The sequence below is a fragment of the Talpa occidentalis genome, unplaced genomic scaffold (genome assembly GCF_014898055.3).
Source record: "Talpa occidentalis isolate TD23 unplaced genomic scaffold, MPIMG_talOcc4v2.1 talOcc4.9, whole genome shotgun sequence".
Taxonomy (NCBI): Eukaryota; Metazoa; Chordata; class Mammalia; order Eulipotyphla; family Talpidae; genus Talpa; species Talpa occidentalis.
Genome location: NW_023605305.1, coordinates 10,619,987 through 10,633,278, shown reverse-complemented (window position 1 = coordinate 10,633,278; position 13,292 = coordinate 10,619,987). Strand labels below are relative to the sequence as shown.

General features: G+C 53.6%; 1 protein-coding gene across 1 annotated transcript in view; it reads left to right on the top strand.

The window, feature by feature from the left end:
* Positions 1 to 13,292, top strand: part of TMCO4 (transmembrane and coiled-coil domains 4) — a 63,428-nt gene that overhangs the window by 31,376 nt on the left and 18,760 nt on the right. The window contains exon 12 of the mRNA XM_037500985.2: positions 773 to 857. Within this exon, the coding sequence (XP_037356882.1) occupies positions 773 to 857 (85 nt within the window). The remainder of the gene's footprint in view (positions 1 to 772; positions 858 to 13,292) is intronic.

Here is a 13,292-nt window from a genome sequence, read left to right as displayed (position 1 = left end):
ATCGAGCGCTTCCCTCAGAGTGAGTCTTTCACCACGTGAAAGGGTTAGGAAGACTCCTGGTACCAGAGGACAGAGGGCGAGGGGACGGGAGCTTCCCGGCAGACTTTGCCACCGAGTTCTGCAGGATTAGACGACCGTTTAATGAGGATTTTCTATTATAGCAAGTGGGGTGGTGATGGGCCACATGTATGGGCAGAAACACAGGTAAGAGGACTAGGCCTGTGGAGCTCACCTGTTCCTTCCTGTCCTTCCACGTAGAACTTTTTCCAAATGCCCCAGATAACCTTCCTTTTCTTAAGAGCTGCCATTCCTTAGACTGAAAGTTCCCTCACCGTCTATCATACTACTTTCTCAGAAGCCAGTCTTTCAGGCCGACCTTCCCATCCAGAAACAGAAGAGTTTTCCCTCCAGTGTCACCCCATCACACCGAGGGGTGCCTCCTACTTCCTCTCCCCTGTTCTAGAAGGACCCCCGTTCACCGCAGTCGTTGGCCACAAGGCAGATGTGTGCACGGAGGGCAGGTGTGCCATTGACAAGCCCTGTCCTGGGAAAGACCCCAGAGATGAAAGGGAAATCCCCAGCCGGAGGCTGCCCGTGGCCTCAGAAATGCCCTCGCTCCCCTCATTGAAGCCTCCCCAGGGTCTGCCACTAGCACCTGCCTGATTCATAAGCATGAGGCAGGCACTGAGGAGGGGCCTGGGCCCCATAGCAGGGCCTGTTTTGCCAGAAGTACTCCTGTGCCCCCACAGACACCTGTGTCCTTTCTCCCCAGGGTCGGCGACCCGTCACCTTGATTGGCTTCAGCCTGGGAGCCAGAGTCATCTACTTCTGTCTGCAAGAAATGGCTCAGGAGAAGGGTGAGTCCACTGGAAACCTTCCCAGGCTCATCCCCAGGCCTGAGGGTCTGGACCAGGGGTCGCAAGACTTGTCACTGGCTAGGAGATCAAGTCAGAAGGACTTCCTTTACTTGCCTTTCCTGCTCTACCTACTGCAGGTGATCTACCTGGGTCCTTATGGCCAGCTGGGTGTGACCCTCTGGATGCAGACACTCACCCCTACTGAGGGAAGCCCAGGCTCTGTGGTCAGCTGAGACCTGAGTTCAGCTCTGCCTCTGCTCAGCTGGGTGGCCTCTGGGCATCCATCTCTCCTCTGCACCTCTGGGCAGAGGTGAAGAAGGGGGTCAGGCGGCGCACCCGGTGCTGAGTCCTGGTCAACACATCCTCTAGCAGCCTCCAGGCTGAGGCATCCCTGCTGACCCAGTGGGTGGCTTCAGGAACCCCCCCAAACCTGCTCCCCGCAGGGAGGCCCTTGAAAAGCTACTGTCCTCTGTGCGGTCATCTGCCCTCCCCTCGTGGTCCCAGCCGGGCAGCGCACCCTCTCCAAGCTGCTTGTTCTTGGCAGTGAGCAGTCTGATTAAGGGGAAGATTCTCGGTTGAGAGGAGAAGGGCATGTCTTTGGCTCCACTGAGCGTAAATTACACGTTAACTTCACATGCCAGCCTTCAGTTCCCTTCCTGAACAAATTGAATTAATTATCATTTGACCCTTTGATTGGAAGTGAGGGCACCAACAGCTGCCCCCAGAATGTGAGGCTGGAAACTGGGGGCAGGGAGCAGGTGACCTCTCAGAGGCCAGGCTGGTGAGCATGACAGGGAGCTGTGCCTACCCCTCAGCCTTTTGGGAGATGACTCCCAGAGCAGCTTCCTTCTCGAATCCCTCCTGGTCCCCGCCTTGGGCCCTGGATCTTTATGGTGCACGGTAAGAACTGGGGCTTTGGTATTAAGCAGACCTGGATTGGGTCCCGGCTTAGTCACTGATTTGCTGTAGGATCTTGGGCAAATTCCTTAACCTCTCTGAACCTCAGCTTCCTCATCATGGAGCTGAGTATACTCACCTCTCAGGGAGGGGGAGATGAGACAATGAGAGTGAAAGCATCTACCCTGAATTAGACCGTGACCCCCCCAGTAGCCAGGGCCTGCATTGCTTCCCTGCCTCCCTGCACCTGGCATATTTCGAGTGCTCGGGGTGACGTAGAAACTTGAGCTTGGGCGAGGGGCCCCAGCAGGCGCCTATGTGCCTGTGAGCCTGCCATGTCCTAAGCGCCTGCATGCGGGGTCTCGCTCAGTCTCACAGCCACGGGGGAGAGGCTGCTCTCCTTGCTTCCTGCAAGATCCGAAGCTAGAGCCAGGCTCCATCCCAGGCCATCTGGCTCCAGAGACCTCCCTCCTCGCCACTGTGCCATCTTTTGCCAAAAACCTAAGTCTTGAGTGATGTGGGGTCACCCATGGGCGCTGAGGGAAGGGCACTACGGAGGGTCGGCCCCATAACAGGCGTCTGCTCAAGGGTGGCAAAGCGTTAAGTCTAATGTCTCTGTGGCCTGTGAAAGGGACCAAGAGCCATGGAGGGAAATGGTTAGGGCAGGAGCCTGGCACAAGAGCTCAGATGCCAAGCTCAGGAGTCAGTGCCAGCTGGACAGGCTAAGGGAAAGGGCTGCATCCTCTGAATTGGGGAGAGAGGAGAAGCTGGTCCTTGGAGGGAGGAGCTGGAGGCATTCAGCATTGGGCACCCTGTAGTTCACTAGTTTACCCCCATGCACCACCACAAACGCGCGCGCACACACACACACAAACACACACACACACACACACGAGGCACCGAGTGCTTCGACGCCCCCGCCACTCAAGATCAAGTGCACACTCCTCTGTGCAGCTTCTCTTCCTGCTTATTGAAGTCTGGCTTTGTGAGAGCGAAATAGCAGCAGCAGCAGCAAGAGTAGAGTAAGAGGGGTCACAGCAGCACACGCCTGCAGGATATGGGCATCCCCACCTTTCCACACACAAATCACCCAAACCACACAGCCAGCAGGTGGCAGAGCAGACGACCTAGCTGCAGTTGGAGAGATCTTGGCCTGACCTGGGCCCGCCATCCCCAGGCACCTTCCCTGGCACCAGTCTCAGTGTTGAGGCGGCTGGTTACGCGTCTGTCCTTCTGGTCCACTAGTAACTCACCTCAGAGTACACACCAGAGCTCCCAAGTACACATACCGAGGCCCTTCAGACGAGGGCCAGGCACCCATCCTGGAAGTAGCTTCCTGCGCAGTCCCAAAGGCAGCCCTGCTTAAAACCTCAGTGCGGGCGGCGGGTGAGGACTGCCTTTCTCACCCCGTCCCCATGCCTGGCCCTGTGCCCAGCATATCTGGGCGCTCAGTGGACACATGGAAGTGAGCTGGGGGCAGTGCCTGCCTGTCAGCCACCCCACTGACTTGAAGCTCCTTGCAGGGGGACCCCAGTGAGTAGTCACAGCACCAAAGTTGAGAGGAATAGACGCTGCGGTGCCTATGAACATGGCGTAAGACAGGGGCCCAGGGGCCCAGTCACCCTTGCTGGGCATTGACAAGAGGCTAGGAACTCCCAGAAGAGTCCCTCATCTTGTAGTCCCCACACCCAGGTGGGTGGCACGGACCTCGAACCCGCAGAAGGAAGTGGGCCTCCCCCAGAGGGCGAGGGCCTGCAGGCCCCGTTCCATCACTGCACCCCTCCTATAGAAGACTCTTCCCACAGCCCTCTGCCTGGCCTTACACTGGGGCAGCCTCAGGCCTCCAGCTGGCTGTAATCCTGAGTGAATTATTCACCCTCTGCCAGGAGCTGCTGTTTCACATCTAATTCACTCCAGTTCACCCGGCTGGTTTCAAGCAGCCCTGCCAGTTTAACACCCAATTCATCTGCAGACCAGGAGCAGGAATGCACCCCCGCCCCACAACTGCAGGAAAGCTGTTATCTGAGTTGGGGATGTGAAAGAGGAATTACTCTATTGTGTTTGGATCTACTCATTGTTTTCTGCATTCCCTGGAGACCTAATAATGAAATGTAGCAATAAATCCCAGAGTGACCCAGAACACATAATTCTGCAGCCAGCCTGCCCCTCCCCACTGTCAGGGCTCACTCATCCGTCCTTCCCTCTTCCCCAAGAAGAGCTGCCCACAGAGTTAACCCTCCTTCCCAGCCGAAGGTCTAAGCTGTTGCTGGCGACTGGCTGCAGACCATGCCCAGGGGCCAGAGAATCAGAGGACACAGCCGCCCATGTGGGAAGGACATGCTACAGGACGGTGGCTGCCACTTACGAAGGCCCAGCCACCCACCTGGCTTTTGACCAGGGATTTACGTTCTCAGTCCTTAAAATAACCCCAAGTGAGACAAGTAATTCTGTCCTCATTTTTTAGACGAGAAGAGGGAGCTTTAGGGGGAAATGGAATAGCTTGCCCACTGAGATAAAGACAAGAGAGATGTGGATGCATGTTTTAAGGGCAGAGGAAGGCAGCTGCCAGTCATAGGACCACTAAAAACTAAAATTTCTCTGCCTTCCTGACTCCAAAGCTCCTACTTCCTTATTTTTCTGTTACAGTAACCTCGTGGTTGGGTGTTTTCACCTGACGCTCTATCTCAGATCAGACCTTCCAAACAAAGAACTATTCAAAATCAAATTCACTCCACAGACACTTATTAAGTAAATACCTACTGTGTGCCGAGCCCTGTGTTCGGCGTGTGCTGCTGGGACCCCTCTTACTCTACTCTTGCTGCTGCTGCTGCTATTTAGCAGGACTTTGGGGATGTGGCATAAACAAGCCAGTGCACCCTCATCCTCATAGCACTCACATCAGTCTTTTGAAATTATCTGCCCTCCCTGAGACAAAAGCTGGGGTCTTGCTTATGGTGGTAGGGCAGCAGTGACAAGTGTCAGTTATTCAGAAAGCATCTGGCACGCAGTAGGTGCTCAGGAGCTCTTTCTGGTCTTCATACCGATTCTGGGGCAGGCCTGGCTGGACATCTTTAACCTGGGCATCCTGCAGTGGGCAGAGACCACCATCTCCACAGCCTCAAGTCTTGGTTTAGGAACTAGAATCCCAAGAAGCCAGGCCGCAGAATGCAGCCAGATGTTCAGAAAGCTTCTAGGCCTGCTCTATACCCCCCACCAAGCCTGCAGGTGGTTTGGGTTTGCAGAGACTCCACTGGGGCAGGACCCGTGCGTCATCCGAAAGTTCTGGGGGGCAGCTGCCATGCTTCCACTGTCTATTGACGGATCTCAGAGCAATCTGACCACAGGTTGAGCTGTGCCTGAGCTAAGCCAGAAGGAACGACTCCCAAAGGAAGTCCTCTGCCTCGTGGCTGTGTGTTTTAAATGCCTGGTGTGACTGAGGACTCTTCCCTTTGGACAGAACTAGGCCCAGCTTCCATTGCATCTGCTGTGACTCCTGCCACCTACTTGCATGATGGTTAATTCTTGCTCACCATCATCTCCCCAGCTGACATCACTGGGAGCTTGCTGTGTACCAGGCACAGCTAAATCGTGCCCTATTTAATCTTCTCAGTCATCTACAAGGTCTTAAGTATCCCTGTTTTGCGTGGTGAGGAAACCAAGGCTAACAGCACTGAAGTCACTGGCCCAAATTAGTTACAGGACTAGCCGTGATACAGCTGGAAGCTGGACCCACCCGGCTGACCCATGCTCTTATTCTCGAATCCTCACAGCAACCCAAGGTCACGATCGGTCTCTCCTGACAGCAAAGCCTCAGTGTGAGGCAGTGACAGGCCCAGGCAGGTTCAGTAAGATGTTTGGTTGCAAGTCCTGAGATTTCCACCACCGGCCGTTCATTCAGCCATACCCAGAAGAGGGAAATATGCCAAAGAAGGAAAATTGGGGGTTCAGGGCAACTCCTGTCTGCTTGGGAGGAAGGGCATGCCTTTCTGCACCATGCCTTCCCACCCATGCTCACTGTCCAGCACGCTTGACCCCAGCGTCTCAGACACAGAGTCTCAGCCTTCGAGTTGTGATGCACAACTGGCTGACAAGGTCACTGAGTTTCTGTCTGTCTGTCTGTCTGTCCTTGTGGAAAAGCAGCATTCCTCAGGGGGAGCCACATGGCACCTGTGGCATCTTCAGACCCAGTGCCCCAAACCCCGGGACAGAGGTGCCCTGCCGGGGTTCAGCAGCACGTGGGAGATGCTGGTTCATTTTGGGGCACGCACTGCTGTATCGCAGAGGGCAGAATGGGGGATTGTTTTCAATTGGGGTGTTGTCACAGTGGGATGGGGTGTCCATCAGATGCCAAACACTGACAGTTTCACGAGCTCTGAGTCTTACCCACCCTCAGCGTAGGAGGGGGGCAGCGTTCACCCCATATTACAGAATCCCAGACAAGGATGCTTATGTTCACAGAGCAGAAGGGATTTGCCAAAGGCAGAGATGAGGTTCATGCCCCATGCCCCCCTGCCCCAAGATCAGTCATTCTCCTTCCTCGGCCACCTCCCAGCTCCCTCCCAACCCTCCCTGTGTCCTGGGCACTGCTGCCTGCATCTGTTCAGCGTCTACCCCGCAGAGGGTGGACGGCCCCAGGGAGGGCACTGTGTTTTGCTCACCTGGTGTCACCTGCTCCTGGCCAGGACGGGCACATCACTGGTGCCCAATGTCTGGGAATAATCGATCCATTGACAAGGCGCACTAGGGCAGCCTGAAGTCGGCTGTGAGCACTGCGACAGACGAGAGCCCCAGGCCTGGACGTGATGTCAAGCTTGAGCCACCTCAGCAAAGTGGACCCCAAAACCTCCAAGACCTGGGCCGGCTGACCCGCGATTCTCGAATCTTGGCAGTCGCGATCAACCAGCACGTGCCAGCCCTGGCACTGCGCCCACCCACTGGAGACCAGGACAAAAGGTGCACCTGCCAAATGCTTGTGCCTTTGGGCAGGAAACGAATGGAGCCAGAATTCCCGGAGATGAACAGGCCACTTCTGACCAGCGTCCATCTGCCAGCCAGAGGGATGAATTTGCTCCTGGGGTGGGGGGGCCGACCCTCTGCCAAGGGTATTTCTGGCCCTAGCAGGTGGTGAGGGTAGAGGGGGCTGTGCTGGAAGCTAAGAGGAACCGCCCTCCAAGTACTCACTGAGAGACTCTGATCACAGCGCATTGTTCTTTTCTCTGCGGACCTGCTTTTAGAGCTTTCCAGCATTGAGTAGTTGGAGAGAGCGCTCAATTCAGACTGATTCGTGGGAGCTGACTGTGCCAGAAATGGCCACGCACACCAAGACATCGGCGCTGCCTCCGTTTATTTTTGCATCTGTTCTCCCCTTGATTCCAAAAGGACTGGAGAGGGCATAATCAGAGGCGTGATATGGCTTCTCTGCCCAGTCACCCCGTCCAGACAGCTGGCACGGCGTCAGGAGAGAAGTCAGCTTGCCCATCAGTGTGTTCACGAGGTCAACAGAGGCGCTCTGGGCATTGCAGTCCCTTCATTAAACCAGCGTGGCTCCCCCATCCCCACCGTCAGCTGGCTCCAGTGTCACCTTCCCTTAGAGATCGTGGCAAACAGCCGACATTGACATGAAACAAAAGGGCTGGACCTGGAGCCCTAGTCACAGCCAGACTCTGCCAGTTACTGTCCGGGACCCTTGGGAAGTCACGTCACCACTGGGCGTCAGGCTGCTGGGGATACTGACGCCTCTCGGGCTTGTTCTGGGACTTCAGAACTCATTTACTGAGCTCTTGGGCAGCGTCTCTGCTCCACTGTTAACCCCCGGGGCACACATGGCCATCCGTTGACCCTCTTCACCATCCTCCTGTAATCTGGCCCCAGGACCCCCTAGAGAAGTTGGCTTAGCTCTTGGGAGCCCCAGGTCCAAGCTGGAAGAGCTTCCGGAAATCGCCTTGTTCATCATCGTCCTCCTGCAGACGAGGAAAGCAGACCGAGAGGCGAGCCCTGAAAAGCGGTGGTGATGGGTGTTCGTGATGGAAGTTGATGCTGTTACATCGGAGAGATCCCAGAAATGCCCAGATTCTCACCTTGAAAGTCACCCCCACCCAGGTTCTTGGGAGAGATAAGCACACAATCTAGCTAAAGGTGGCCCCGCACCCACCCACTGCTTTGCCTCCCCTTGGCTGGTAACCCCCGGGGAAGAACTTGGCTTAAACTGTGCTGGACCTGACCGCAGGCTCAGCCACCCGAGACCTCCAGTCCTGGTGGGACCCACCTCATCCTGCCGGGTGACATGGAAGGAGGAGGTCAAAGGGGTGGGGGAGATGAAGAAGCCCCCCTCCCACCGTGGGGGTTGGAGATGGGGCCACAGAGAAAAACAGGACTTGGCCAGCTCGGGGAAGGGAGCAGAGCCTGCAGTGGCACCACCCGGTGCACGAGGCCCTCCCACTGGTACAGCAGTGCCCTTGCACTTGACCAGCCCCCTCCACACTTGGGGCAGTAATAGGCACCTACAAAGGTGACGTGAAAGGAGGAGAGCCTGAGAATTCCACTGCTCCTGCAGCTGAGACTAGGAGGACCCAGACCCCTTACTCCAAGGCCAGAGCTGTTTTCCTACCTCCGGCCACCTCGGGGCCATTAGCGTCCCCTGGAGCCGGGCACCTGTTGTGCAAAAGTTCCCCAGGACCAGCTTCCTAGCCTGCCTTTTGTGGCCCCTGGTGTGGACATGCTTCCTGCCCCAAACTAGAGTGTATGTGGGCATGAGGAGTTGGCGAATTCTGAAAAATCTGCTAATAATTATCCCCAAGGCCAAAGTTCTGCCCCAGGGCTGAGATCATAGGCTCAGGGCCAGAAAGCTCCGTGTTCAGATCCTGGCTCCACCTCTTCCTAACTCTCGGAAGCTGTGCAAATTGCAGAAGACCTTCGAGCCATCCTCATTAGCAAAATAGATCTAATGGCTCCTCGAGGAACAGATAAAGATAAATAAAATAGCGCACACAGGCTTCTAGCCTAGAGCCTGGAGGCGTGGCCAAAATCACCACCAGCAGGGGCGCCCAGCCCCCTTAACGCCCAGTTCTGTCAGAGTCTGATGATCCAGGGGCGCTCCAGGAACATCTTGGGATCCATCACCACGATGGGCCTCTGTTTTTGCTTTTGTCCTGTGGACACCAGCGACCATGGACTCCTGGACTCAGGGCTCCAGGGGCGCTTGGAATCACCCAGCTCCATCTCCACACATCAGGATTCCCCAGACATCGTTCCTCTTCCAGCCTCTGCTTAATTGCTTCTCAGGGCAGGAAGCTCACTATCCTGCCCAGAGGAGGTTAAGAATTTAGGAACAGCTCGATTTAACCTGAATGTCAAGGGCTTGTGGGTGGAGGGGCATCAGGTGCTGCCAAAGAGTCTGTTGAGGTGGCTGCGGCCAGAGGGAACGCTGAGGGTGCAGGGCCTGGGTGACCATCATGCACCCAGGTCTGGTCCTGGGCTTTTCAGAAACACCCAGAGCTCAGCAGGTCCCCATAAGGCAAGCTTGTGGGACAGAATGTTGGAAACTGAATATGGATCCATTCAGCGCCACCCATAACTGTCGACTCGAGCCGGTGGAGCAATGTCCATGATCACTGCCCAAGTTCCCAGGGAAGCAGGTCGTGACCAGAGTGTCCGTGGGGAGCACAGGGATAGCAGGGCAGGGTCTGCAGGGGAATTTCCCTTTATGGCCACAGTGAACCCTGCTGACCATCCCAGCGTCATGGACAGACCCGCCCTCTGTTTCCTGCCTTCCTGGGCAGCCTCCTCACTCTGAATTTGTATAAATAGGTCCCAGTCCTGAGTCTCAGTGGATAATAAGGGAAGAATCCAGACTGCCTGCAGTGAAGCAGCCTTCCTGTGGGGGTTGGGAGGACTCTAACCTGGGAAGAAAACACCCCAAAATCTCTTTAATTTACTTGTCAGTGAACCATCTCGTTCTCAGCATTCTGTAATGGAAGCTGCTGGGTGTTTATCTTGTAACAAAGATGTCAAACCTGCTTAGTCTGTGCCGCAGAACTGTCGTCTTTTAGAAAATTGCTGAGCCTGTTTTGCAGAGTGAAGATAAAAACACCCCTGCCGTGGGTCAGGCGCACCCTCACTTTGTATTTTAAAGCAGGATCCAAATTTGAGGGCTGCACCCCCACCCGCCCCTGCCCCCCCAGCAGAGATCGCCCCCTATGAACTCAGCCCTTACTGGTCTCTGGTCTGTTCCGTGTTGCTTTTGACTTCTTCCAACTTCTGATCACTCATTTGCTCAGACATCCATCCATCCACTCATTCATTCATTCATTCACTCATTCAGAGTCTGTCTCCTTCCTGAAAGGATTTGCAGAACTTCTGAAGAAATACAGCCTCAAAAGCAACAAAACTGGGATAAATATAAAACATCAGGACCAGAGAAAACACAAATTGAGAGTCCAAAGCCAATTCGGAAGCTCAAAAGCAGGGAAGCAGGGTTGTAATCAGAAGGAGCTCAGACCCTACAGCCAGGCCTGGATCTGTGTCATCTGGGACTTTTAACCCCTTGCACACTGCATCTGACCTCTCAGTGCTTTCAAAATATACTGTGTACATCTGTGATAGACGGATTGCAAAAAATGGTCCTAATTCTCCCCTCTCTTCCTGTATCCGTGTCCTCCTTCAATATGACCTTAGAGCATTTACCACCCAGAGGTGGGGTCTCTTTCTCTACCCCTTGAGTCTGCCCCTGTAACTTGGGATGGCCAACAACAGGTAGAGGAGATGACATCTTGCCAGTCTCAAGCCCGGGCCTCAGGAAGCCTTAGCAGGTGATTCAGGCTCCAGGGGACACACCGTGTGGGGCTTATTTGCCACTCATCAGTAGCTAGTTGATAGAACATATGTAGCATTTAATTATGTGTAAGCAAATCCATAATGAAATTGTCTGTTCTGTGTTGGCTCACAGCCGGCAGTTCGCTAGCAGCTGAATTTCTGGTTGTGCTGACTTCGTTAAGTCAGTCTTTCTGATGGGAACTCTGAGTTCATGGCAGGGTAGAGGCTGATGGCCCAACTCCATCAAAAATAGAAAGTGTGTCACGTTTCACACGTGCCACTTCTCTTTTTCCTAGCACTAGCTGTTCACCCGCTTGGCAGGTGTGCCAGAGATAACCGGAGCAAAAGACACATACCGCAACCTGGTGCCCACATGGGGATATTCATCTTCTAGCAAATTTTAGCTTGCTCGTGTGTGTCTTGGTTTAGCCAAGACATACATTTTGGTTCAAGATTATATTTGATCGCAAATGGAAGTAGGACAGGAGAGTAGAAGAGAAAATGTAGGAATCACCAAGTTCCACTCTGCCACTTACTGTATGACCTTGGGCAAAAGACTAAGTGTCTCTGAGGCTAAATTTTCCCATCATCAAACAAGAGTATTTTGTTTGCCTCCTGGTGTCACTAGGAGTAAGTGAAATACTGTACGTATGAAGCACTTAGCCTGGCCCAAAATAAGCTGTGTAGCTAATAATTACAACAAAGACAAAGAGGAGGATTAAGAAATAGAATTCCAGAACTTTGTTTTTAAAAGTGCATTCCAAGAGGGTCACTGCCCCATTGCTTTCCCAGCCCCTGTGAAGTTAGACTAACATTACTGCCCGTGACCTGTGCAAGATAAAACCAAGGCAGAAGAGTTGGCCAGTAAACTCGCAGAGATATATTTAAACACCCTGACCCTGAGTCCTTAAGCCTCCATTTGGCTGCAAACTATTTCTGGGCAGTCACTGGATACCAGCTGAAATGCAGAACAGACTGTTTTCGGTCAGCTGGCTCTTTCATCTCCCGGAGAGCAGACGTTACATTTGATGTGATTGATTTCCCCCTTCCGGGAATTGCATCCACCAATTGTTTTGTCCTCAGACAGACCCAGCTTTAGTCCCCCGGATGAAGCGAGGAGGGGTCAGGCACACCGATTAATTTCCAGGGTCCCGGGTGCTAGTAATGCCTCCCACTTTGCACAGCCAAATCAAGTCGATGGGAATCCGAGAAAGAATACACCTCGCTCTTTCCCTAAAGAATGCATCCTAAATCCTTGTAATATATCCCAATGAGCTCCTTTAAGCAGTTTTTTCCCAGTGTGAACCTCATTCCATTGGGGAGTACTGGGGGTGGGGAGCACAGTCAAAGCCTCATTTCTCCAGCTCCCTTTCTGCTTAGCGGCCCCCCGCCTCTTAGCTCAGCTGTCTCCCCTCCCTTCACGCCTCTCACTGCCTGCCATGGCGGGTGCCTCTGGAAGGGGGCTGTTTGTGTTAGATGTAGTCCACACCACTTCCTTCAAGGTCTATTTTCTGGATTTGCAGTCAGGAGATAATTTCCTCCTTCATTCCCACCTTATCACGCTCTGCACACATGACCCCCTGCCAGAGTGAGAAAATCCTTTTTTCCTTTTTGCTTCTCAAACTTCAGATCCTTTGGTCTTTGGAGCCCAGGAGAATCTCATTATTGACGACGTGATAGGCATGTGGGAGTGTGCGAGGCCGCCTTTCTAGACATTGGATGCAGTTTCTGTGTAACTCCTAGAGAAAGCTTTTCAGAAAGAGCTGGAAACCTCTGTGAAGTTCAGCCCCCTCTGAAAAGTCCACTGTACGGAGAGACAGAATGCCGACAATGAAGGGAGCAGTCGTTTTCCTACTGACAAAGGACCGATCCCTTTACTATAAAAAGGATTCTCCTTGGGGTGCTGAAAAACCTGGCCTACGTGGTGTGTTATTAGAATGTTTCATTTTACAAAAACTCCACATATATATGATTTCCACCTCCTGAAAAACCACCTCCAGGCCAAGCTGTAAAATGACTGCATCGGGAATTGAGTTTGAACCACTGGAAGCACAAAAGAGCACCTGACAAGATGGAAACTGACTTATCTAAATTCCGAGTGATAACAGGCAGCGAGGATAATCGCACAACACAAATATACAGGCCGGCCGCTCCTGAACCACATACTTAAAAACGATTAGGACGGTCCATTTTGTGTTGTTTTACCAAAGTTAAAATTTTGTTCAAAATAAGTTAGACCACAGCTGCAGCTCTTCAGCTGCTCCCTGCAGAGGCTATTCTGAGAGGGGCCCATCAGGGACCGCTCCCGTTGCCTCAGGCGACCTCGGGGACATGGTGGGCTCAGTTCCAGGGCACCGACACAAAGCGGGTATCACAGAGAGCGAGTCATTCAGATGTGTAGATTTCCTAGTCTATATGAAAGTTAGGTTTACGCTATCCTGTCAGCCCCTGAGTGTTTTGCAACCATCCCAGGCCAGGTAGGTTCAGCGTCTGTTCTAGTGATTTGAAGGAGCGTCTTGGAGCCCTTGGCGTCATGTTCATGGGTTTTAATGGTAAGAGGGGGAAACAGCCAGCAGGGAGACAGCAACTGGACCCCACCCCCATCTCTATACATCTTTTCCCTGGGCCCTCTCTGGCGTCCTCTCACGGCCCCTTCCCGTCCTACCCATTCCACCGAAGCCATCTCTGAGTAACGCCGCCCTTATTGCCCTGACCTCCAGGCGCAGG